Here is a 27769-nt window from a genome sequence, read left to right as displayed (position 1 = left end):
AATGCTTAGTACTACACTTAAGTTTGGCCAGAGGACAGAACATTTAAATCACTATACTTGTACAGAACCCAGAAACCCATTCATGAATCAATGATTCATGACAATTGCACTATAAACTGGATATGCAGCTACCTTTCAGAATAAAATATCAAAGAGCTTGTTTGCTATAAGATCTACTCTCATCCCCCCACATCTCAAACTACCCTGCACTATAAGAATGTGGCAGACAGTTCAACCATTTTCAAAGCTTGCATAGTGAAATGGAGCTTAAATTGTTTTCACTGGAGTGTTCAATTTTTAGTTCAACTTAAGGGGTATAACTACATTAACTAGTATGAGCTTGAACCTTAAAGTATTCTGTTTCATTAGAAAGAATATGAAAAGTCAGTTTGCTTTCTGACAAATTTTAAAAAGCCCGGAGAGGCTGCATTAAGGAAAGTCTGCCTTGTTCCCAAGTGATGTCCCTCCTAGGGCACTTCATACTGTATTTGAATCGCAGTCCCAAAATAACCCTTACTCTTCTTGCTATAAAACAGCAACTGTGGAAAAAAAATAAATAAATACAAACTTACTCTTGGGATGGGTACAGGAGAATTGGGTTTGTAGAGCATACTACAGTGATGAGCTCTCAAGACTTTTTCTTAATCATTAAAGCATAACAAATGCAGGTCACACAGGACATCACTTCCAAGAAGATGGGGTGGATGTAAAATTTCAGTATTTCAAGTTACTCTAACAATTTAAAGTTTACTGGCAACGGACCTATTCAAGAGGTGTATAGAAATGTAACCCAAACTGCCAAAGGAACCAGAAAGGACAGTTGTAAAATTTTCGTAAAACTTTTATTCTATTGTTTCATTCAAGACCATTAACAAAAGTACAGAGGAGAGCTTCTTCATGTTGTTCTGTAAGAACCAAGCGGTCTCCTAGATAAGTTACAACTCCACACTTGAGTGGAGGCGCAGCAGAAATCCTAACAGCATCTAAACCACAGAAATTGAAATCCTGATTCTTTTGATTTTTATTTTTGCTCATTTTACTTCTGCAAAGATACCAATTTTCATGATGTCAGAATATTCCTCTAGGAAAAAAAGCACGTTCACATACATGAATGTCAACCCATAGTAATTTTGATGCGAATCTGCATTATTTCTACCAAAAAAGCCATCATTAAGGAGGCATCATTTTGGGTGCCATCTGGGATAAAGAATTTTTTTAATGAATTTTTAGGCACAATTTTAGTTTTTTTTTGTATTTTTGTGTATTATTTGAAATTGGAAATCAGGGATTGAGAAAAAAAAGCTGAAAGGTATGTGCAAAAAATAAAAAAAATATAAAAAGCAAATTAACAATGGCATCATGGTACCACCTGGAACTCTGCACCATGAAGCAATTTAAGGGAAATGGACCACACGTGGGTTCATATTTTTTTACTTGCTTCCACACCCTTAAAAGTACAGACTTAGTTTAAAATTCTGAAGCAAAGCTTTTTAACAGGACTTCATTAACAGCAATTTATTTTTTCAGGTTTGAATTTGCATCAAATTAAGTTAAATGTGAGGTGGGCTTAATAGAGAGCTAGTCTGCTCCATTTTTTAGAATGACAAGTATTTTAACAGCCCAAACATTTCTTATCGAGTATCCCAAAGGAAGCTCTGCATTGTAACAGGTTTTCACACACAGCAGCTCCCTCCCCCCACAGTGCTTGAAAAAAAAAAATACAGTAGCTTTAAGAAAAGCATCCAGAGCAGCAAAAGTAAATATGAAGCATGAAAAAATTCTCTGCAGTATGGGGGAGGGGGAAGGGGGTTACCACACAAATCTGGCAGGTCAATACATGTTTAAAAAGGAACCACACACGCAAACGCACACCATAGGTGCAGAATTCCAGCAGGGCCTTCTCCATCATCATTCCAGTTTTATGTTAAATAGAGGCTAAGAAGTCTTACAGTAATTCCTGTTTTTAAATCCACCCATTCCCCCCCCACCTGTAAAAGAAAGCCTCGCAAAGACCGGAGAGAGTCCAGTCTGCTGCTGTGCTTAGCGGTGCCGATCTCAGAGCACAGACGAGGAGGCGGTGCAGAGCCATGAAGAGGACGGGTTTGGAGGGGCAAGGGGGGAGAAAGGTGAGGGTGGGCACATCGGTTCGCTCTCTGGCACCTCCCACACCCCCCGCTGCTGCACTTGCACTCCTCCACTCCGATGCTGCTGGACGCTCATGCTTTGAAGCAGTCAGTCGATGACACCTGCTTGGCGTATCTTCCTCTCCACATTAAAACCCTGTAGGCAAGTCAGGAGACCCAAAATTGGTATTTACGCCACAATTTTGCATCTTTCACCCCCCTTGACATGAAATTTACCACAGAACTCTGTACTATCACTTCAAGAAACAGGTTTAACCACCATATTTGTATATTGAGAAAAAGTATCACTGGAACACGAACAGGAGCTGTTCATCTGTTAGACACGCTTTGCCTAAGGCTGTAGATGTGATCCTGTGGGCTTCTGTATTATTCGTCACAGATTATACAAACCCATGCCTGTTCACTGAACTCTGTAAGAATGTAAACATTCCTTTTTAAACCAATGTATTGTTAAGATAAACTCCCAGATACACCTGTTGCACACTGACTGGTTGTAATGTCTAGGATAGAAACCGCTACCAATGAACATCCCAGACCTTAAATGCACTCTTGACAAGAAAAGCAACGGTTCCTTTCTAAAATTTTACTTTTTCCACCAGGGTTGACAATGAAGACTGCTATTTCTTATTGGGTGTGGCACAGGTGAGAACCTGAAAGGTGATAAAGAAATTTGGGTGGGGCAGAGGTGATGAGGATCAAAAAGAATCCACTATCGCAGTCAGTCTTAACTGATCAAGTCACCATTTAATCAATACCTGAAATCATTTTATAAAGAGGTATAGACCAACAGTGGTAGGTTTCTTCTCAATTTTAAAAATTATAGTATGACATGGCACTTCGCAATCATTTACATGTTTTTAAAGAAAAAACGTTAAACAACTAATTGCTGGACGTTATATTTCCATTGCAAGCTGTCAAGCTCTCAGTATGAGCAATGAGAAAAATATTACCTTGTAGTAACATTCAGTACTGGACTATTGTCATTACCACTTTCCTTGCTCTTCAGAAGGGAGATTGCTCTACTCTAATGATCTATGATCAGAAAGGCCCCACACTGCAGAGAATAAGTACCTTGGAGTTATCAGGTCCCCGGGGTTGGCGAAGAATGACCAGACGAGGGGCACTGGCATCATCCAGGGTAATGCTCTTCAAGCGGCTCACCAGGCGGTCAGGCCGAGGTGTGGCCACAGGCTTCGGACCCTCACTTAAGGGAAGTGAAATTGATTAAAACTTCATGTTAGACAAAGACAAAGCTTGGGGAGGGAGCACCTCATTTTTTCAAGGTACTTCAGGTAAGTTCAAAATTAAATCGGTTATTTGCTTAAAACATCCTGGTTTTTAGATCAACAGCTTTGAAGTAAATATATTCACTGCTTCAATACACATTCAGACTGAATTCTGCTGCTCAATTGATGAGGTTGGAACTTTTAGACAGACACCAAAATGGATAAATCAGGAACAGCATTATGAAGCAGAAATTACAAATGGAAAGTTTCTTCAAGCTTTTTTACCCTCTTTTGCATTTGTTGTATTTTGATACATTTAATTTCATTTTTAATAAGGTGTTCTGTACCTGACTCTGCGCACGTTGCAAGCACTACACTTTCCCGTGCGTTGGTTCAGAATCACAGAAAACTCCACCTCATCTCCAGCCTGCAGCTCCACTCCATCCTGCACCTCTTTCACATGGAAGAACAGCTTCTTCCCATCACCCACTTCATAGGAGATGAAGCCAAACTGCACCAGACACACAGGGGGAGATAGGGGCCAAGTTAAATCTTCCAGTTTACTCAAAGGTCCTGATGCAATTTTCTTTGTCCTGTGTACCACAATCATGTTCTTTATGGTTGGCCATGAAAAACTGCTCTAGATAAATCTTCAATCCCTTGGGGAAAAAAATGTACCACCGATTTGAAAGCACTTTCAACATTTCAACCGTTCTGAATATTGCAGAGAATTCAGTTTCACTGCATGGACCTGCTTTACATGTTGAGCTTTGTAACAGGAAATGACAGTCATGAACTCAAACCATATCTACAATCCACCAAACAATATTGCATGTTATTTGACAAATGGAGAAACCTCTCTTCAATGATTTCTTAACTTAGGGACTATCCCAGGCCACATGCTCATTGGCTGGATAGTGGACCCAACCAACAGCTGGTCATTCCATTCTTATAAGCAATACGCATGAGTTAATGATGAGCTGCTCTTGGTGGGGACCTTGGTATCCAAACACAGGACAGGGTAGACACTGCATTAGAAAAAAGGATTTCCTTACCTGGTCCTTTACACACTCTACAGGGGCTCTGCGCAATGGGACAATATTACAGGCCATCTTCTGCCCAGTCTGAGCCACAGTGCACAGTTGAAACTTCACCGACTCCCCCTTCTGCAGGCAGTCTGCCTTGCTGGCCATTCCCACAATGCCAAAGGGGAAGCTCTGCCCCTTCAGGCTACCTGTAGACAAACCACCAGGTGCTTTGAGTGCCAACACCCATACTACTCACCACCCCCTAGTTGCAAGGCACATTGTGAAGCTTTTCCATCAATAAATGGTAAACCCCGATTACAGCTTGTGTATAGCAAACAGGCTTTAAATAAGACAAATCAAGTATTGAAGTTAGGCGTCTGTTCTCCTGCATTTCAGATGATCCCAAAGTGCTTGCTGATTGAAGGTCACTGTAAGCATGGGCTAGAAAAAAAACACCAGTCAGTGGTGGTCTGCCTTAAAACCATCATTTAATAGATCCTATTAACATTGGCAGAAAACCCTTTTCCCCATAGCATGTTACAAAAGCTGCCCCCAAAAAATACTAGTTTAAAATTTTAAAGTCACAGTTTGCAGTCAAAAGTCAAAATGTCGTGCAATTCCCATGAATGGTGAAGTATCAGTACACCAGACCTTTTTTCCTCAGTGTGCTATGGGAAGGAAGGTTGATAAGTAAAAATTAGGAGGCATAGTTGTCGGCTTTCTTGTATCTGAAGATATAATAACATAGGTCAATTCAGGTAGTCTCAAGAGATAACAGGCACTGGTTGAGGAAAAACCTCCACAGGAGGCACAACTCAGCTCTTAACCAAAAAAGGGACATACGACATGGCTTGAGAGAAAAGCTGAAAAAATGGAAAATATCCATTGTGCTTTGTAAGCACTAGATTCCATACCATCTCAAACTGACCACTGTAATCACAATGGGATGTGGACTGACTCCAACAGGGGCAGTCTCTAATATTCCCATCAGGTCATACATAACTACATATTTATGTTCTGCATCACAACATATGGAACCATTTTCTTGCCAGAATTATGGAGTCTTGCGGAAATGTGCCAGTAGCATTTCATGCAATGACTCACCTTCCTCTGTGACCTCGATGAGCCCCTGATACTCAGTCTGGGAGGGGTCCACACTGCGCAGTGGTCTCACAACCTTCCCCAGGCACACAGTTGCACTGACATCTTCCCCAACACCATTAACTGCAAATGCACCAGGACACACTGTGTTACTGAAACATTATAGAGGCAGAGATTCCATAATGGTGATCATTAACGGTTTTACTGCTACTTAAAATCCATATCAATGTACAAGGGAACATGTCCATAAAATTCAATATCTGGCCCCAGCAGGACCAGAGGTAGCGTTGCAAACTGATCCCACATTTGCTGCAGGACAAGATACAGCATCTCCATTTACAAAGTACACATCACAAAACTGGAATTTAGTTTAATTCTAAAATTACCCTGTATGAGGTACAGAACATGGGATTAGAAGACTGAAAAACTGAAATGACCACTGATAAAAACGCTTGAACTGACCCTTACCTGCAGTGACCTTGGTGACTTTCTCAGCGCTGACCTTATTGCCCTTGCCCTTAGATAGGGTGTATTCCACAGTGTCACCCAGCTCAAGATTTTCAAGATCCCCACACATCTCGCTGCAAAAAACAGCATACAGGTTATTGTAGAGTGGCATGAAGCCCTGACTGCCCAGAGTTAACTGATAAAATGTTTAAAGCTACAAAGCAATTAACCTGTAGTGAAAAAAGATCTCCTGGTCATGATTCGCCGTTTCTATGAACCCAAAGTTGTCCTTCAGCGTGGCAACATATCCCAGGAGCCTCCTGGTGCCAGCAGTGCGGTTGAGGAGTTTGATAGACACTGCACTCTGCTGACCCGTCCTTTTTACTTCACAAATACTGAACTCCACCTGTAAAATCAGACTCAACTTGGAAAGAGCTTGGAGCAAGGGATGGATATGCTAGCCAAATGCCAGTGGAATTTCAGCTTAGAACTGGCCATTCTTCCCTTTCTGTACCAGATGGTTTGGAAGAGATACAGGAGTTTCAAAACGTTTGCACATCACAAAAAAAAACATGACAAATATTAATGGCATAAGAACTAGAGCACATTCAGATAATCCTCATCTTTAGTCTAATTCAGAGCAAGGGATGCTCTAAGTGTCCCTTACAAATTAACTAATTTAGTTGAGTGCACTAACCAGAGCGGTTAAGTCAATGAAAAAATAACCCTACAGTACTGCTCGTACTAATCTCTTTCCACCCCTCACATGCTCACAGCTCCCACCTTATCTCCAACCTGCGGATACACGGACCCTTCCAAATCCTTGGTATGATAAGAGACAGTCATCTTCATGCCACAGTCTTCATATCCTATCACACCCTCCTCTGAATCCTGATGCACACATGGAGACATTACATAAAGATCAGAAAAGCCATGAGCTCAGCAGACATCTTAAAAGCTAGCGTATCATATGCAGTAGCATTAAGGAACGTCAAGTCCACAGAAACAACTCCAACACCGTATGCTGTAATAAGCGGAAGGGAAGCACTAAATCAGCCTGTAATTAAAACAGCCAAATCATGTTATTTACCCTCCGTAACTATACAGAAAAAAAACAGCAAGATGTTAGGACTGTGCTGAAGTGTAAATGCCCCATTCTCAGAACAGCTGTGGCATCCATAATGAGGCTATGTGCTATAAGCGCTCTGTGCAATCCACAAAGTATTTCTCATGCACAGCCATTCACATCAGACGCCCATCTTCTCTACTTGATTCTTGGAAATTAAGTTAGATACATTCAAAGAGCAGAACAGGAAGATCCAAAGTTAGAGATGTTAAATCAACTAATCTGAAGATATTTTCTAAATAACATTTCTGTAGCATGTAGCATTGGCTTTTCATTACTTTGAAATTTCTTTGGAAATCAAAGTTTGTTAAACCGCTGAGACAGAACTCTGGAGTGTATGGAGCTTGACTGAACAGTGCTTTTTTCCCTAACAATGAAGGGTGCATTTCCTAATTAGGACTCACTTTCCAATACTTTTTTTATAGTTTTATACTCTAGTGTGAAAAAAATTCAAAACGAACAGATTTTGCAAAACAAAGTGAAAGGCAACTAGATACAATGTAGTGGTTTCAGAAAAACGGAATTTCACTGTAATTAAGGTTAACAAGATAAGGGGGGGGGAGAGAAAGGGCAGCATCCTACCTTCTCTTTTTTCTAATAAAGAAAGAAAAAGAGGGAGGAAAGGAGAAAGCAAAGTAGTAAGATTGAGAGGTCTGAAGAGATGGGCTCAAGTGCTCTGAAGACTAGAAACAAGCAAGGAAGTTAAAAAATGTCAAATGTTTAATTTGTTGTGGAATAGAACTTTAGATAAAAGGGAAGAAAATTAGAGAGCATTGATAACCAAACAATCTTATTTCAGTTGAAGTTCCATTTCCACCCTATGACTTCCTGCTCTTAAACTACTTTTTGAACTAGCCAAGTTCCCCAGGGAATGGGCTAAGGCTTTGGTAGCACTGTAACAGCAGCTAAAAACTAAAAGCCCTCTTAAGTTAGATTTCCGTTTGCTTATGGAAACTGAATTTAAGAAACTGCCAAGTTTATTTGGAAGGTATATTTCTACTTCATGATGCAGAAGAATGTGCACAAGGCATTACATAGGAGAGCAAGTACAATGGCAAATGAATAAGACTTATACCTTATTTGGTTCACCCGTTGCAATATAATCAATTTCTGATGAAAAGGTACATATCTGAGATTTTGATCAATTATCTAACTTGGTAAGGTACATGTGGCATGGGCCAGCATTGGTCCACAAACTTCTAAATGACTAAACTGGCTACCTGCATGACTGATTAGCATGAAACTTTTCCAAGGCTGGAGAAGACTTTCAAAGACCTGTTATTCTTCAGGTCTTCGGGGTCAGAGATCAAATGAAAAGTGTACTAGGCTTACCTTCTCCTTGCCTTTGGCTGGGCTGGTGGTTTTGGAGGGAGCCTCTTTCTCCACTGTGCCTATAAAGCGATGTTCTGACTGGGTGTGGAAGCATACTGTGCCTTTGGGGAGCTTTTTGATCCGGACTGCGTGGTTCCTTTGGGCTGACAGCATATCCTGCACAGGGATAGCCAAACTTGAGTCTGATGTGTTCCACAGGAAAATGGCATTTACAATCCCAAACAATTAAGAGCAACATTAGCAATTTAAGGAGAGCTTGGGGCTGGGACAAAAGCCTAACAAACTAAGGAAGCTGGATAGTTTTTCTACAGTGGAGGGTTTCATTTTAGGCTTTAGGAGTTGCAGGTTCTTGTATAGAAAAAGAAAAAAAACACTTCAATGCTTAATTAAAAGCCTAAAACCTCAAGTGGGTCAAAGTGCTTTGTAGCAGGTCTGATCAGTTTCCATGTAAGACACCTGGTAAAGTTTGTCCAAACTTTCACATCTCTGAACAACTTCAAGGCCACTTCTTCCTATTTCACAGCAAGACTGGGAAACTGATATATGGTGCTTTTGAAATCCATTGTTCCTTACCAGCATATTTCTAGTTGTCAGAAAAACATGAATCCTCAACTTAATGTACTCAGCTGCAGGTAATGTGTGGCTAAGTGTGTGGAAATGAGTGTTCAATTACCTTCCTTTACCACATCTGATATCAAGATTCCACAGTTGCATAACATTTATGCATTTTTGTTCAGGGATTTATATTGGCATAAGCTGCTTGCACATTTATTGAACAGTCTGAAGAAAAATCTTCCTTAGGGCCAGATGAAATTGGAACCTTTACAGCACAGTAACTGAAAGTTTTGTAATTCTATTCATATCCACTAACCTGAAGTGAATATTTCATCTTATAATTAACTTTTAGGTTAGGAAAAACAATGTAACCTTGACTAGATCCAAATTTTTACTTAAGAAACCAATACATCTATAAAGTTTTTATATGGAATTCCACTGTTCTGCCATAGTGTGGCTGTCATTTCCAGTCAGCTGCAGTGGGGTACACTTACAGGAACCACAGTGAACTCCACTTCATCAGAGATGTGCAGCTGACTCTCCTCCAAAATCTCACTGAAGTGGAAGAACATCCTGGCATCGCGGTCCACACACTTAATGAACCCAAAGCCATCTCTCATAGCTGCAATTACTCCCTGTGGCATAGAAAATGTGATGGTCAATAACTCCTAACTGTGCCACATTTCCCACATAAAGGACTATTTAATATCATCTGGGATGTTCTACTACTACATAAACCTTGATGTGCAATGCCTTTTTCATTCACAAAGCCAAGTGTTTATTGCACTTACATTGTGTAACCTAACTGAACTGTAGCTAGCAAATTAAAACATTTGAAAGAAAAACTTACTGCAAAAGGAAGATTTGTCAGATGAACATATACCCACCTGAATGAGTAATGTTAAGAGGAAATACATAACTGGGATGCAGCATATTCCTTATGTATTTTAAAGGGAATAATTATACTTATTTAGGGGAATCAGTGGAAAGGGAATTTGTAGCAAGTTATAAATTATAGGCTCCCACTGCACTTTTTTAAAAATACCAATTAACTAAAAACATGCATTCCTATTGCTCCAGGTGTAAGAATGCAGGTAACAAGATCAGTTATATTGTATCAGTACTGGAAATGCAACTTAAGGTTTTAAATTATGGTTGAAACTCCTGTATTGATGCGTCTACCAAAGCATTTAAATGCCTACTTGTCATTAATCTTTGATGCACTGAAAGCTCCATGATATTTAAATTGGCATGGCCAGAAGGACATCATATTGCACAAACACTGAAAACCAAGTTAACTGAGGCTATGTTTTTGCAGTAGGTCTGATCAGTTTCAAGAATGCAGGTGCCCAGCAAGGCACAGCTTAAGCAAAATACAAGTAGGTCATGGCTGATTAATGCCCACCTTTCTCATCAATGTTCATTTGGCCTTACATCTTGGGGAATCTTTGACACTGTTGAGCAATGCCATGACTCAAGCTCATTGATGTCTTGGCCATAGGAATCCAAGCATTGAGGTTAAAAGACCCTATCTGATGCCTGACCTAGACTGCCACAAACGTTTTGTGTAAATAAAGGCTGTGCTGTAACCACTGGCATGTTGAAATTTATCTCACCATCTCCCTGGTCTCCTTGGTGTATTGGAAAGTGTCAGGCAGAATCTCGATGTTGGTGGCGCGCTCCAGCTTGTCACGCCGGTCAGTGGAGATATTAAACTCCACATGATCTCCCTCTAGCAGCGTAACCTTGGACTTGGTGTCTTTGTCACCAAATAAGAGTTCCTTGTCAGCGAAATGAATCCTGGCACGGATGCGGCCAGGTAAGGGATCATTCTAGGATGACAGGAAAAAAGCACAGATCAGGAATCCTTACTGACTACTCTGAAAGACTGGACTCAAATTAGCCTTTGTTTCTGTGCATTATCAGTTTAAGCCTTTAAGATTTGTTGCAATACAATTTTGCCGTGTTAACTAAAAGTGATTCAATGGTCTTCCCCCCCACCGCCATGTATTCAAAATGGGAAGAACCACTGTTCACAGTGTAAAGATCCTTTCACAAACTGTTGATTAGTTTATACATTTTTTAGAAAGTCTTAAATCTTTATCAAAAGCTCTAATAACATTTTACAAGCCAATAATGTTACTGTAAAAAATATTCCTCAATATTGCATTTAAATTGTAACCCTTTTTGTTCTTGGAGAATTTCTGCAGTGTATACTGAAACAGTAACACTTGACTAGTCTTATTTAAAAGAATTATACATTATACAAATTGGGCTAGAACCAAGAAACTTACCTGGTTCTTAGTGGGAACTTTAGGGATTACTTTAGTGACAGTTCCTTCAAAGCGCTCAATGCTGATGTCTTCAAAAATAACTGTTCCTTGGGGCAGCAGTCTCACATCTGTGGCTACCTCTTTTCCCTAGAGGGCATTAAAACACCTTAATGAATAGCATCATACTGACTTTTCAACCTTAAATTTTGCATAAGAATACTTAAGTGCTACAATAAACAGGATTATGTCCTCAAATAATAAATTGTAAAAGCCTGGATTCGTCTGCTTTCAAAAAAAGTGAAAACTGCTCTGAAGTGGCAGCAACTCTCCACACACACAAATTATAATTTAACATTGAAAACACCTTAAAATATCTTGTAGCAGATATCAGCCCAAACAGCTGAGCAGGGACACTCACATTTCGCTCTTTGATGGTGAACTCCACATCATCTCCTGCCTGCAGGGCTTCCAGGTCTCCTTTAAACTCACTATAGTGAAAGAAGATCTCTTTCACTACATCTCCTCTTTCAATAAACCCAAATGCCTCCTAAAGAGGGGATAGAAGGTCACAATCACAAGACATCCATGCAAGAAAAGGAGCATTGTGTAAACCATATACCATAAAAACATGCATGCGTTACTAGCTTTCAGTCCTTTTTACTGGATACTAATACAGCACCACCCAGCATGCATCAAAGCATACTGCATTTTCCTAGAACATTCCACTGGGACTTCTTCCCAGACCTCTTGCCTGCATCTGCCTTTTCTATTTATTAATTCAAATGCACAACATAGGAAGTTTTAGACCGCAAAAAACCTAATCCAGAGCAACAAGACCCTGGCAATTAAACATCCTGCTAACCAAAAAAAAACACATTAGGCTTATTTAGAAGTCATGCATGGGTGTGCATTACAAACCCAGTCCAGAAAAGTTTAATCAAGTGTCACAAGTTTGTCAAACTTCAGTTATACTTTATTCACGTTTAAAGAATCTATCACTTTACCTTGGTTGCACAGACAACACCCTGGCAGCGCATCTGTTTCTTCTTCACCAGTACAATATTATGAGCGCTGACCGCACCAGTGCTGAAAATGTAATCACATACCAGGTCAGTAAAGCATGCCTCAACCACAGCACATCTCCCTGCCCCCACCCCGTTCCACAATTGCTGTAGATGTACCAGGTAGGCACTTAGAACAAGCTGCCCTTCCACATTACAAAGGCAGATTCATCTAGGTTTTTCAAGATTTAGTCCCCGGATGAATTGGCTTTTAACTGCCAAGCAAGCCTGAAATGGCCTATTCTGCTAAAAGTAGAGAAAACTTAAACTTATTTCATGTGAGCTGTTTTAATAGTATTAAGAAAAATTCTGATGCAAAAAAGCTATAACAGAAGCACTCACTGTTTGTTCGTTTCCATGAAGAAGCTGACCTTGTCCCCAGTGTCAAGGAGCGTGTTGCCCTCCACATCTTCAGGAGTGTAGGTCAGATAAAATACCTCCTAAAGAGAGACAAGGAAAGGTACTTCGCCGATTTAATATAAATCAAACATCTGAAGACTTCTGAAAGTCTGTTTCAAAACAGAATCACTATGACAACTTTTTGCACTAATCAAAAGGTTCTGCAAGCAGATTTTGGAGGTTTAATTTTCTGTTTTTCTTCACACCTGATTCGGGTTCAAAACGAGACCACTTTTCACTCATTCTGGAACTACCGATACTTAATACTAGTATATACATGGCTTTTAGTAACACGTCTGAGAAGGAATTAAACATCCAGTTGCATATCCAGCACAGATTTAGTTGAAAAACAGCGCAAAACACAAACCTGTATCGAGGAGACAATGGCTAAAAAACAATTTTATTTGTATTTATATGTGCAAGGAAGATAAGAACTGGTTTCCATTTATGGGACCTAGAGGTCATGGCAAGTTTTGTCAACACAAAAGATTTAATTGTTCAGGCTTGTTTTCTGGATACAGGAGGCAACAGTGATGACTTACCCCATTGCGCTCATAGCATACACTGCCAGTGGGAACCTGTCCTGGGGCTGACTTGCCATCAAGGTGATTTGGAATCGCACAAACAACCTGCAGGAATATTGATCACATTTAGCTACACTTCAGAAAATGTAAACAAATGTTTCAACACCAACTGATTTTCATTTTTGACCACACCAAAAGTTTAGTTAAAATGTTTTGGTATGGTCAACTCATTGACAAAAACATTCTGGAGTATTTTCCCCACTTAAAAGACAAGGAAACAAGCATCTAACAATTTACATTTTCCAAAATTTGTTTTTTAATGTTTCTTTAGGGCAGTTTTCTTTTAATTTCAAAACAAGTTCTTTCCATCAACAGATTTAAACTACAGGTTAAGTTTCTAGTATGCATAGACATATTCCAGAAATGTTTAAGTGCTAAGCATCCTACTCTGTGACATTGTGGTCTTCTATTTTCTACTCCTAATCTAGAGCTGCCCATAGTTAATCAATTCTGCTTGCTACTACAACCCCTTAATGTTGAGAGATTGTGAACCTGTGCATGCATTTATCCTCCATACTGACCTATTAGGTGCCAAAAGTGTCTTAAAGGATATCCTGCAACCACTAGAGTATAAAGTGCTCTCTCAGGGACATCACTTCTGCCACAAATGATAGCCGATGTAACTCTGGCCTATCAAAAACAGCCCATTAATGACAGTGCTCACCCATCCAGTGCTTGGGGAGTCCAGTAAGAGGTGGCTAACATGACAGCTCCAATCTGCACCTTAAGATGTAACGTACCCAATGTATGCACTTTTAATTGGTTTTACAGCAAAAATTCACCAACATTTATCTTCAAATTAAGCACAGCAACAGGTTTCTTTTCTAACTGTGTAGGTGGCAGCTTAAACATGATTACAGCCATCACGCTTGTAAATCTAATTAACTCTTAAATCAGCTTTAAAATGGAATGACTAAGCCTCATTGAGGACACAAATGTTTTTTTATCTACATTGGCCTGACAAAAGAACAAACATTCTTATGGAGGTCAGCAATAAGCAAGTTCTAGACAAACGTTCCCAAATTCACACAGAGAAGGGGAAACCGCTAGGTCTCGCTTTTTCAGAGTCTTCTTTATAAGACTGATCTGAACATTTGTTTGGGCTTAAAAGTACAGCTTTAGACATGATTTCACAAATTCGTGCTAATAGTTAAAGAAAAGCCCCTAGAAAAATGCAAAAAGGAGCAAAGCACCTTTTAAATGGCACTGGCTTTAACCACCCTGCCCCCCTCCCCCGCAACCACCACCCCAGTTCAGACACCACAAGACCTCAAACCCCAACACAGACAGGACAAGACAGTCAAACTTACTTTAATTGCTTTAACTGGTTGAATATGAAACACTAGCATTTCTCAATGCGTCTTTATTACACCTAATCCCCCAAATCTGAACTGTTCTCAAGGAGGAGAATTAGGGACCAAATGAGTATTTAAGCTCAGTGAATTAAAATCAGAATAATGCACTTAAAATGAGTTAACTCTGACTGACCAGAATTCTAGGACACTGTACTACATATTACCCATGGACAACATATCATAGCACCTAAAGTTTATTACACAAAGATCATGGGATTCGTCACCAAAGAAAACTGGGACAAAAGCTTTCCACTTCATGGACTTAAGAGCACTTGTTTTTCACATTCTAGGTAACATTGTGTAGACATATTACAGACCAGATAGTTTAACATTTAAAGTAAGTTTGACCAAACACAAAATGGACAAATGGAAGGTAAACATAACCAAAAAAAGATTCCTTAACTGGATTTATAAAACCATGCAGCATAGTAAGGGGAGTGTTGAGTGAGTTTGTGTCAATCGCTCCCACCTGCCCAGTGATTCTCTCCTCAGGCAGTATCTCTGGTTTAATTTTCACCAGCTTCACTGCAATGGGTTTGCCAGTGCGCCTGTCAGACGACACTTCAAACTCTACATCATCTGCAGGAGACAGACTCATTAAAACACCCTCAAATTACTCTGGATTCAATTCTCATTTATCACACAGGCAGGTCATCCACAAGCACACAACTGACACCCTGTACTCATTAACAGTTTACTTCATATGCATAGTAAGAGGTTTTTATGCCGTTTAACATCCAGTACTTTTATATATACACGCAGAAGGAAGAGGCACTGCCCCATTGAGGTGTTAGTCTGAAGTAGTTTTTCTGACATTTCCCTAGTTTTAATATGGCGATTATAAAATCTTCAGAACCCAGCATCTTTTTTCACCTGAAAAAGGACCATTTAGATTAGTCCCATGGGTTAAGTTTATGCATTACTTCCCAAATGGAATCAAAATCAAACCCCCAAAAATGCACCACATGAGAGGTTCAATAGGCTAAAAAAAAGGAATGGGCTAAAGCATGTGAAGTATTTCAGAAATCAAAATGACTTTTTCCAAAGTCTTTAATTGGATCAGACACTGCAAACATGTAAGGAAACCAAGATCGCTACTGAGCTGCAAAATGTATTTTCCATTTCAGTAGCACTGAGCTCAACCAATCCTGTCAAATAGGTAATGAAGTTACTTACAAGCGTGAATTAGAAAAACAGTTGCAATATAAAAAAACTCCTCCTAAAACCACAGGTAGAGACCTCTGCCTTTAATTTTTTTAAATTGGAAGCCATACCAAATTAGACATGGGAAAAAAATCCCAACTTCAATGCAACACAGGGAATCAGAAAAACAGAAAACATAGTACAGGGCAGCCTCCACTCACCTCCAACCTTCAGATCCTGAAGGTTACCATTGTATTGGGAGCAGTGGAAGAAGAGACGTGCTTGCCGTTCGGAGCACTGGATAAACCCGTAGGAGATCAGCAACTTCTCGATGACACCAGTTTCCCGCAGGCCGCCTGCTGTGCCATTAGCGTAGGCAGAATGGCCATTGTTGTGCAGCAGATTGGGGTCGAAACTCATCTGGAAAAGCCAGACGCGGCAATGCACCAGAGACCAGTTTTTAATATGCTACTTTGGGGAGAGTGGGTTATTTCACACACAATACTACATTTCAAATCAGATCAAATAACTACAAATAAGAAAAGGCAACGAGGAAGATCTGGGGAAGCCAAACAAAGGTGCAACTTTTGTAATTTGGAAAGGCACATAGGAATACCCAAACAAACAAACTCCTTGTCCTGGATTTGGCATCGGTTTAGTTCTTGTAATGTCACATAAAATGTCAGTGCAACATGGAAAATGGATGCATAGACTTCAAAACCATCCATACATGCATGGATTAAGCATGCCAATTTCTAGCACAAACATGATTAAATACAACCTTCCAATGCCAAACATTCAATGAATATTTAAAATACTAAAAGTTAAAAAAAAAATCAAAACGACAATTCAGAAAACCAGGACTTTCACTCATTCATTTCAAATTATAGCACGATGGAAAACTTATTGCACAATTCAAACCTAAGAATACTTTTCAGTTTCTTCAGATGTTACGGTCCTTGTTCACCATTTAAATGTCCAGATCTTTTAAAAAAAATCAGTGATGCTCTGTTTTACCACCAAGGAAATACAAGGTTACTATTACCCTATGGCAAAACAAGGCCAACTAAAAGAACATTAAGACTACAGAAGAGCTCCTTCAGTGCACCTAGACTTATGTAGTTAGTAACTGACATTCTCTGAAAAAAATAAATTAAAAAAAAACGTTTAACCTCTTTTTAAAAGAATTCTTACAGCTGCACATTTTATCCTGCAATATGAATCCAAAAGCCAGCTCAATCCTGCATTTAACATTTGAAATTGAATACTTATCAGAAAGCTGAAAATGTGAATTCAGTGCAAGTGTAAAGGCCAAATTCATGCAGAAAACTCAGATCAGTGTTAAAGAGAATGTCACAGATACAAGTAAGAATTACCAACTTAACCTCAAGTTAAGGGCAGTTTTATGTATTCAGGATTAACTGCTGGCAATGCAGCTGAAGCCATAAAAAAGGTTTAGCTGTTTTTTGGTAAGGCAAGTTAATTATATATTCAAGTCTTTGGTATCTTTAAGAAAATGGTTCAAATATGGATGTTTAGATTTAAAGGGGAACTGCAGTCCCAATTTCTCAGACTGCTACTTCAATCTAGGTTATATATTCATTGATGGTACAGAACAATCTTACAAATTTCAAATCAAGCACAAAATTGTTAACCTTGGGAATGTACTGTATGACTGCCATTGTCGTCCCAGACTGCTGGTATAACCTTGTGCTAGAGTTCATACGAATTGCGATGTGAAACACCTCATCCTACTCACTAGTCACCATAATGTCTAACGTAATGTGACATACGAGCAAATAAGTACAGGTTGTGCAGACTTTTCACTGATCTGTACATAGAATTGTAGAATTAACAAGTAAGCAGTATTTATTGGCAAAACATGTCCAAGTCAAAAGCAATTACTACTGGATTAAAAGATGTATTGAGAATCCTGCTTGTTTACAATGTAATGGGGCCTTTTCACGTCCCTGGATGGTTACCTCACTCCGAATCACAGACTATGGTGCTGCATATAACTGGAAATTTAGTTTATTTTGCAATGTAAGCTGGAGGTTTTACAAATTAGTGCATTTTACTTTTATTGCAGTTTGAAATACACTCAACAACACCAGTTCTTTCTAACCAAGAAATATAAGAACAGCGTTGCAGCTCACTTTAAGCAATTCAGTTTGAAAGAATTAAGGAAGAGACTGTGGAAAAGGAACCAACTTACAATAAGTAACCACAAGCTTGAAGCACCACAAGCTCAAACTACACTGCAAACAGCACCTAATCATGCAGTTAGACTCAGTGACTAGTGGAGTGCAGACCCTGGCTGGTCCCAACTCACAGATCTCTGATAAAGGGGAATCCTCTTCTGCTTTTTGCCCCCTGAAGCGCTGGTGCTAGGGCACGAGACTGAGGAGGAGCGGGGAATGGGGAGGGCTGCCAGGGGAGGGGCAAGAGAGGGCTCAGGGGGGGCGGGATACACCCGCTCCATCTTGTACAGCTGGGGGAGCACAGCAGCACACTGTCAAGGGAAAACTACAGCTCAGTATTGAAGGGGCAGTGGGGGTGGTAATGGGACATGGCACTATGCTGGTGCTGCTAACTCTCATTGCAACCAGAGTAAGCTTTATCAAGAGTGGGTAGCATCACCAATTTATCACTTTATTAAAAAGTGTTCTAACAGATGCAAAGAGCCAGCCGAACTGAAAGATATGAGGACTTGCTTTGGAATGACTGGGATATTTCAACAGGTAAACTGAATAAGCTAAATGTTATCTCCTTTTGTGTAGAATTTGTGGTGTGAGAGTCATTGTGCTAAACTAACATTTTTCCAACAAATGTTTAGCAGGTATTCTTGGAAAGTTATTTTCAAAATGACAAAGAATTTTTACGCTAAGAGATAACAGGAAAAAAAAACATTTAACAAAGCCAAAAAAGGAAAAAAACAAGACTAACAGAAGGGGATAATGTGGACAGTAGTGGAGCTGAGAAGGCCAGAAAAGTCCTAGGTAAAGTAAACTTGTAAGATCTTCAGGGTGGCACTGAATCAGATTTAAAAATAAAAACCCTTTACAACACCTTGTCCATACACACACACATACAGGCTTTTAGATGCAGGGCCAAAGTGGTTGCTGAAATGATTAAGTGACAAATGAGATGCTCGACAATGGTTCTTCTTCTGTAACCAAGGCATATTCTGCTGATCCTCACTCAGTCATAAAACTTCAAGGAGTATACAAATGAAAACAGCTAAAAAAAGTAATGCATGATTCTCTATGCTACAGAGTATGACACTGGGGGAGAATGGTGAATTAGATGGGGAGGTCATTTGCAGGGCACAAGACCAGCCTCAAACCTGCAGTTTCTGATCAATGCAAATACACTGCCTGCTTTTAACATCTGGCTAGAGCCCGTTTGATGGACCACTGAAGTTGGGAAAATGGTAGTAGCAGCTCAATTGGATATAAAGGTCTTTCTAGACTTTTTATTCCCATTAACTCAAAGGAATGCCAAGCTGTACAATGAAAATGTACTGGCGATACACAATTTATGAAGACAGGTAAAAAGTACCAGATAGGCTAACCGGTGAAAATCAAAACATTTACTAATAATACAATACTTTAGTCTTAAAACCAGTCTTACCACAAGTGAAGCTTCTTGTAAAAAGGCATGAATGTAAAAGCAGCATCCACTGCTTCTAATACACAAGCCAAACTGAAGAACTCTGATGCAGGCCGCTAACAGTAATTATCACTGCTGCCATGCAGGAAGGCTAAGAACTGATACAAGGCTGGAATTCCAATTGGGTTTCCCCCATCCTCAAAGTGCATGGTTAAGCTTGCCTGCCAGCAATTACAAATACCACTGAACTAACAAAGCAGTGTAGATACTTCAAGCTTAAACCAATGGCATCTGCCCTCAAATAAACAGGTGGTCTGTTTTAAGATCCGCAATACAAACATTAAGGTGTGAAAAACAGATACCAAAAAAATGTTTTGGACAGACTTGCCAAAATTAGGCCAGGAAAAAACTTTCAAATCAAAAACTGCCTATTCATCCATCAAGCTTAATTGTCTATGGATGCATAATGGCAGCTCCACCTACATCTCCTGCAGCAAGAGAGGCTAGTCCCAGAGCCCAGAGAGAACGAGAATGAGGGGGGTTAGGCCAAACAGCGCCAGAAAGGGTGGAAGGTTGGGGCAGGAGAATGGAACTTACAGATCGGCCGTACGGCGACAAGCTGAGTCCAACAGGAGATGTGTTCCCCAGGTCAGCATTAACATACGCAGCAGGGGGGGAGGCAGGCAAGGTAAACTCAACAAAGCCCTTCCAGGTGCTCGCCATATTCCTACGCCCTTTTGCAATCTATACTGTTTAAAAAGCTGCATGTGAGGACAGAAAAGACAGAGAGCAACAACAGCCAGTAAACAAACTATTAGCTGCTACCCTGCAGCCAATAAGCACTGATCAGGAATCAGAGTGACAACACAGGCAGGATACAGCATGGCAGCTTTGCACAAGAAAACAACTTAACACCATTCAACGTTTAAACTATTCGGAAACATTAAAACGATTTCTACAAGTGCCACATTTCTTCTGTCTTCTATATGATTAAAAAGCAACAGCTGGTGTTTTTCACTACTCAAAATGCACAAATCCAAACTGTTGCCAAGAGAAAACAAGTCAAGTCATCAAATCACTACTGCAAAGACGCCAACATAACTACAAATGCAAAACTCAATGAAATCATACTACTGCAGGAATGAAAGATACTATTTACTGGTGATCTGGGGAATACAGCCTGATCTGAATGATCAAAACAATCATATACTATGAGACTAATATAAGTTAAGGGAAGCCTTACACAAGCCCATTCATAGTTACAAGAGAAAGAGCACATGGAATTCTGAATTCTTTAAAATATTCTAAAAATTCTGAATTCCGCACAGAATTCCCAATTTTGGTTCACCATAACAGTACTGCAACATGAGACTCACTAGATATGCATAGAAAGGGCAAACAAATTTGATGTTGCATCTACTAAAATAATTTGCAAGCTGAATATAAGCAAAACTATCAATATTGAGCGTGCTGTTTAATGTGCATTTTGTTAAACCACATACTAGTTCTGTGCTTTTGTTCCAAGAAGAGAATTTCCCAGTGTATTTTCAGATTAAATTTACGACTTTTCTGTAGAAAGCACAGGGCAACATACTGAAAGAATGGCATACTGAAGATGGGAAGTGCAGATGGTGCCCAGTTCCACATCATTCCTACATCCATTGTATGTAGGTATGCAAGTATATCCATATTAAATGTCCTGGACTACATGAACAAAGACATTACAAAAGGAGTCGGAACTTCAGTGTTCCAAAACAGCACAACCCTCTAGTTCTCATCCCATCACTGATCTATTATGACACCTTCTCGTGGGTGGCAGAGTGCAACACAATGAGGGCTGAAACCCAAGAGCCAAAACAAATCCTGGGCTAGCAATTACAGGGTCCCACCGTGGTCACTATAGTCTGTGCAGTTAATGCAACAAGGGAAAGTTTAAACTTATTAAAACAAGAGTCAAATTAAGAAATGAATCCTCTATGTTTCAATCACGAGCAACATCTCAGTTTAGCTTCATTTTCTTAGATCAGTAGTTCCAAGATCCTGGTTCTGATCGTTAATATACAGACCATGTCCTCAGCCAAAAACGCTTGTCTTCAGCTCCATACAGCTCACACAGAATCAACCTCCCATACAGCTTTCAGACTACAAGTTCTAACAAGGAACACAACAGCGGACATATTTGGGCAAGAGGCCAAATCACTCTTTGAATCTCGGTGATTATGAAGAATCATGCAGGACTTGTCGCCCCCGGATGGCAATTCCCATCCCTGTGGCACAACAGTAACTGAGGAATCTGCTACCTCACATCAATAAAGAGCACACCTTCCTCTTCCCTACAAAAGCTATACAGTGGCAATCATTCCAAATCTTTAAAACTAGTGAACTAGTCATTCACCTGAAGAATTAACATTTAAAGACAACACAAGCAACTGTTACTGGAGAACTGCTTATTTAAAACAGACAATGCTGAAAACCAACAGGACTGTCACCTACCACACTTACTGAAGGAGATTACTCTTATTGTGCATAGCTTTAATAAGTATGGAAAATTCAAGGCTCCACTGTGCAAGCAGTGCGGTTTTGCCTCAGCACATTGAAAACAACAGGTAATCTGTTCTGACATGGTAAAATATTTAGACAAGGTGTCTTAGCAATGAAAAAGACTCAACCCCACCCCATACTCCTGTATATGTTCCTTACAAGCAACACATAAATTTCAATGTGGACTCAGGGAGTAAAGTTTATTCTCGGCTCCAAAATTGTCCACTGTACTGAGAGGAGAGGAGAAAGGGTGGGGGGGGAAACAGGAAAGGTCAGTTACCACATCCAACAACTTCACTGCAGTACAGGGACCTGCTGTTGAGGTGGAATGGTAACAAATATCCTTGGCTTTGTGAACAGAACCACAAACTAGTGACAACAGCCTGCAAGAAAAACTCATACCTTGCTCTGTTCTTGGTTTCCGATATGCCCAGTACTTCACAATTGTGGCACGTGAAGGGTTCCAAAAGCAGGTAACACTGCGTTAAACAAAACAGAATAGCACAGAAAGAGACAGACAGAGAGAGACAAGAGGAATCTATTTGAACTAGCAAAGGTTACTACTCCTGTTGCACTGAACACATCAGCACAGTGCAACAAAGAGGATGAAGAAGGCTAGCAGCAGCGTTGGAAAGTGCTCTTCAGAAGCTGTTGAGTAGGCACAATCTTCTTGTTTCAGATCAAGTGTTGTGTCTTTCAGCTCAATCGTGGCCGTCTCGGTTCTTTGGTTGCGTGTTTCTTGTTCTTGTCTTGGAGCGTCGTTTTAACTTTTGTTTTAAGGTTCTCTTCTGCGTGATCTGAACTTTGAAGCAGCAGTTTCAGATGGTAAAATCAATTCCGTTTCACTTCATACTGAGGAGAGAAAGAAAAAAAGGCCAGAATATGTAAAACAATTTCTGGTAATCAAAGTTAACCGTTTCAGAATGTTGAGAAACCAATAGGCTGTACTGAATAACAAGCAGGACGGCAGTTCCTTTCCATTTCTGGTTTTCGTCAAAGCTCCATGTGTAACCTTATTTCAGGATATCCATACAACACTGAAGAAAAAGCAGCTTAGAAGTGTTGAAGCTTTTATATAGGCTCCAATTAGTTTTTCCATCATAACTGGGGCAAAACAAACAAAACATGTTTTAGCATTTCCTTTGTCCTTTGCCTCTTCTTTCGAGGCCTAACCTGTTGAGGTGTTCCCCAGGACAATGACACGTTAGTTTCTTTCACTCAAATGACATGGATACTTTGGTGCCCCCATGACTTATTTTTAAAAAAGTAAGTAAGTTTAACCTGTGGAACCAAGTTTTATTTTCACACTAAGTTTATGGGGCAAACACACTCAAAGCACAAACAGAACACCTAAAAACATTCCATAAAATCACATTCCAAACAAAATGGGGAGGAAGGGGAAGTTACAGACAGTCCACACAGCAGTCCTTTTAACAGAATCATCTAGAATCAGGTCACTTATCTGTACTGACAAATCTGATAAGGGTAAAGAGCAGAAAGATCAGATCCTGGTTTGCCGCTTCTGACATCAACTTTCACACAGGACAATTTCTAGCAGGCAAGTTCAAAACGGGTCTACTCAGATCTGAGACAGCCCAGACCCAACTGAAAGGCACAACACTGGCACAGTCCTGTGTGAAGGCTCCCAAGAGTAGCTGCAGGAGGGGAGGTTTGCACAGAGCCTGCATTTACTCTGGTCAGCTGCTCAGTGCCCCCCCCCTTCACCAGCCTCTCCAAATTCTTTACCAAGAGCCTCATCTGCTATTAATACTGACAGTTCCAGTCGAGCTGCATCCGGAAGCAGCTGCAGGACTTGATAGTCTGGCAGCACAGCTGTGCATTCACCACCTCCAGCATGGGTGGAACAAACCAAACACTCAGCAGAGTACCACTGTGAGCAGGGGGTACTACTCACCAAGTGGCATATAGATGCCAGAAATAGGGCTTTACCACCCCACTGTCTGGATTTCTTTACAATTAAGCTCTCCATTAGCTAAATGAACCTCGGAAGTATTTAAGTCTAGAGACTCAGTGACAAGATAACTGAGCTCATGCTTAACCTAGTACAGAACATTAAGATGAAAAATAAGGAAAGTGGAGTGAAAAAACATCACAAAATGGGGGACCCTAATGTTATACTGTGGGTTTAAGTCTCCAGTTGATTGCAATTCTAAATCATCGTATTCACTAAATTCTGTGCTTTGTTCTCAGAGCAGACTGAATAGGTCAACACCAGAAGAGGATTCTGGGTAGTGTGCACATCACTTTAAAACCCTTCAATCCATTCTAGGAACAAAGACTCCCCGCCATAGCTGGAGGGCTGTATTTGAGACAAATGAAGACAGCCAATCAGCAACAAATTAAAGACTGCCACTTTTGAACTCAAGAGCAGCATAAAAGTATCAAGAAGTGTTTAGATTGATCATTGAACTGGAGAAAAAAGCTTTAAGTGGAGGGCAATACCTAGGGTTTTTGCCCCCATGAGAATGAATGAGAAGTCTTTGGAAAGCAGCACTAACCTATCACTTTGAAAACAAACGACAAACACAGGGCACCGGCAGATAAGATGTTTTTTTACAAACCCCTAGTGGATCTATAATGGTTGCCAACAAGACTAGAACTTCTCTTTTTACACCACTGATCAGATGTAATTCAGAGTCCTTTGTTAGTGGTTAAGCACACATTCTGTTCCACACAGGAGAAGATACCTTTCTAGAACAATTCACCATCTTCCCCACATCTCAAGATGCTCTGCTCCACCCTTCCCCAACTTGAAAGAATTTCATTTGAGATCCTTCTAAAAAAAACTCACCAACAAACATGGGTTGTGGTCTAGATTAAATCAAAGCTTCTAATCAGGTGCCAAAGACAACTGTGGTAGCTTTCTGCTTTCTGGAGATTTCTATCTAGACCTGCCACATCACACTTGGTTTTGAGCCTGCAATGGATAAGTGGGTCAAATTAAAAGCCCAAGTGTATTTAGAACTGTGACTGTGAGGGGGGGAAATTTTGCAATGGACATGATAGTTGACTCACTATGTGATTATCCAAAGGATAGTAAGTGGCATAAAACAACAAATGAGTATTAGAACTAACAGCATTTAAGTATTAAGTACATATCTGTATTCTTAAGGTATATTAACAATGTACACAAGCAGTATCATGATTGGGTATAAAATCACATCGATTCCTACAATGCCTAAGAGGCATTTACAGCACAAGACAGCTGTAAAATAAACCATCAGCTACAGGTATAAATTGTCCTTAAGGCAGGAGATAAGCAGCTGTAACGACTTGCATCGCTACTGTAGACAAGCCATTACAAACAACGCAGCCAGCGGCTGAACCTCATGCTGTATCTTTTCCAAAGCTTGAAATGCAGGTAAAACCTTACATCTAGTCTCTCCGTTTGTACGTACGCCCATGATAATGCGCGATGAATGACTAGTTGAATTCAGAAAACACTGGGGTGTGGGAAAGCTGGGGAAAAAAAATCAAAGGAATAAAAAAAACTATTTATTAGCACCCAATGCAAAAGCACGGGCCAGGCAAAACTCAGAGGCAGGCTGTTTCCTTCTGAAAACGACCAGAGTAGTTTATCTACATTTTTGCTTAATGCCACTAAGCTTTGACCTGCCCCCTTCTCCTATGAAATCCGTCTATTTATGTTCTATGTACTCCAAACGAATTGCAAAACGAGTAGAGTGACGCGTTCGTCAGCGCAGGTATGCAACATGGGAAATCGAGTGCTCTGATGCTGCCAGAACCCACACCTCCCAGAAAGAGTCCGTTCGGCGCGAACTACACTTCCCACTGCACGCTCTGTCCACGCTCCCAGTCCATTTCAATCGCCAGTGACGCAGCCAAAACTCACCCGAGCACACAGTCTATCCGTTTGCCCGCCCCAGCTACGTGCTGATTGGATATCTGACTACCCAAGAGTGTGGTCTTCGAAGCCGATTGGCTACCCTTTACGTCAATTATCCCTCCCTTTAAAGTTAGCTGCAGACAACACAAATTCTAAATGCGCATTTATGTGCTACGTACTTCGTTATTTAACTAAACGTACCTAAATACAAACAACAAATACATTACAGAGTACTCGGGGGCCGAAGGCATTTCAAAAAATGTTTTAAATTTCCCCGTTATTACAAAACGAAGGGATTGCCGTTATTGACAACAAAGAAAACAAACGCGACTGAGTACATTTTTTGCCCAGTTTTCAGAACTGTCAGGCTTTTCTGAGGCTCCGTGTTTCAGTAAGCAATCTTCTACTCCAAGAAGTAAAAGAGAATCCTAGATAAAGGAAATTCATTTGTGAGAAACAAGAGGCGGTCATGATGATTTATGACAAAACCTTCGACAAGAACAACGGGAGCGCTCTCCCCCACCCAACCGACCCGTGCTCCGAGGACACTGCCACGATCCGAAGAGACCTACTACCCACTTTATTTCGGCAACCTGGGCGTTTCCCGCTTTAATACCAAACTTCCAGTCGGTTAAAAAGCAATTCCACTCAGAGAAATAGAGTCGAACTCACCCCAACAGCCCTTAGCACTATCTCCAGCGCCGCCATGAGCAGCACGGCACATTACGTAGGGATAAAACTGCCCATTCTCGCGAGATCATCGCTTCAGATCCCTCGCCGCCCCTGCTGGGAAAACCCGCAGTCCTCCTCTTAAAGAGACAGGTGTTACTGTTATTGTTACGATAACAGTTTATATCAAGTATCTTTGTAACAGTATGCGCCTTGTAGTGTGATGCATTTAGGGTTTATCAGCGGTGAAGAATTCAGTAGTTCTGCAGTGTTATTGGTCTAGGACCAAGAGTGAGAATCACTTTACTATAACTGAAAGACAGCTTTGTCAATGGGTTCTTTAAATGGCTCACACATTTGGTAAATTCTGGGAGCTGGAGGTATGAACATACATAAGGGAAAGCTCATTAATTAAGGTTTTATTTACACAGTAAGAAAATCATTACAAGACACTTTAAAGCCATACATGCTGTTTATGAAGAATTATAACAGAACTGCATTCTATATTTCTACAGTACAGATATTCACTCCTGGACTTCAATCTAACTTCACTTTCTCAATGAGTAAAGACCTGGAGACAGTCTAATTAGTCAATGCAGGCCCATGAAGTGAACAGTTGATTTGGATTAAATCATTAAGAAGCCCAGTGTGGAGTGAAAACTACAAACGATGACAGCTCTTCATGACCAGGAACAACCAGCACGTTTCTCCTTTGTATGTTATTACCTTCTGCTCTTTTAATGTATTCTGAAATAAAGCCACTCGTGCTTATTCCTGTTTAAATTTTGTGAAACCATTAAATCTCCTTTCAGTCATTCTTTCTTCACTGAGACCTGGAAACAAAGTACCTTTCAAGTTGTCTATTCACCAGTATCTCTCAGCCCTGGAACAAGCCTTGGTACCCTGCTCTTTATGTTATCATTACTGGGCCTGTAATTTGTGATTGGTGGATAATTAGCTCACAAAAGAAGTTTGGATTTAGTCTAGACCCATTTCTTAAAACAGTTTGAAAGAAGCCTTTCCTTTGAATACTACATTTAACACTCAATATAATTTGGCAGCTTGTTCCATGTACTGTACCTACAACTCTGTGTACAGAAGGATGAGCCAACCCTGAATTAGGTCAAGGATGTTAGTCTCTGCTTCTGTAGGTGCTATAGTGTCTCCCGGCTTTCATTTGTTCAATTTACAAATTAGTTGTAAATTGAACAAATTAAATTCACCTGATTGAATTTGAATTAACCTGAATAAAAGGATGAATTCATTGTTCTCTACAAGGTTCCAAACATTTACCATATTATAATG

At 40.2% G+C, this 27769-nt stretch overlaps 1 protein-coding gene across 7 annotated transcripts; it reads right to left on the bottom strand.

Annotated features, from left to right (window-relative positions):
- Positions 1-820: 820 nt before the first annotated feature.
- csde1 (cold shock domain containing E1, RNA-binding) lies at positions 821-26609 on the bottom strand. 7 transcript variants are annotated; one of them, XM_088639998.1, is made up of 22 exons: positions 26468-26609; positions 22330-22779; positions 19984-20147; positions 18107-18286; positions 15996-16194; positions 15035-15210; positions 13235-13321; positions 12636-12733; positions 12237-12318; positions 11651-11779; positions 11254-11379; positions 10576-10791; positions 9454-9594; positions 8405-8560; positions 6730-6837; positions 6177-6352; positions 5968-6080; positions 5503-5622; positions 4426-4604; positions 3718-3881; positions 3216-3348; positions 821-2280 (listed from the first exon to the last, which is right to left on the bottom strand). In XM_088639998.1, exons 3-22 carry the CDS (start codon positions 20107-20109, stop codon positions 2233-2235), a joined length of 2757 nt encoding a protein of 918 aa, XP_088496124.1. In that variant the 5' UTR covers positions 20110-20147; positions 22330-22779; positions 26468-26609; the 3' UTR covers positions 821-2232. The 7 variants fall into 7 exon arrangements, with proteins under 7 accessions (XP_088496124.1, XP_088496126.1, XP_088496125.1 ...); XM_088640000.1 differs by having other exon boundaries at positions 15101-15210; XM_088639999.1 differs by lacking the exon at positions 26468-26609 and adding an exon at positions 24740-24762.
- Between the last annotated feature and the right edge of the window lie 1160 nt (positions 26610-27769).

Source organism: Lepisosteus platostomus, chromosome 7 (genome assembly GCF_059453375.1).
Source record: "Lepisosteus platostomus isolate fLepPlt1 chromosome 7, fLepPlt1.hap1, whole genome shotgun sequence".
Classification (NCBI taxonomy): Eukaryota; Metazoa; Chordata; class Actinopteri; order Semionotiformes; family Lepisosteidae; genus Lepisosteus; species Lepisosteus platostomus.
This window is presented reverse-complemented; position numbering and strand designations above follow the sequence as displayed.

What these genes read in the sequence shown, in the direction of transcription:
- csde1 (XM_088639998.1), bottom strand. Translation starts at nt 20,109, where the DNA reads ATGGCGAGCACCTGGAAGGGCTTTGTTGAGTTTACCTTGCCTGCCTCC. An exon ending in TCAGGATCTGAAGGTTGGAG is followed by an intron (nt 15,211 to 15,995) that starts GTGAGTGGAGGC and finishes TGTCTCCTGCAG; the next exon opens with ATGATGTAGAGTTTGAAGTG. An exon ending in TGGAGTTCACTGTGGTTCCT is followed by an intron (nt 8,561 to 9,453) that starts GTAAGTGTACCC and finishes ATCCCTGTGCAG; the next exon opens with GATATGCTGTCAGCCCAAAG.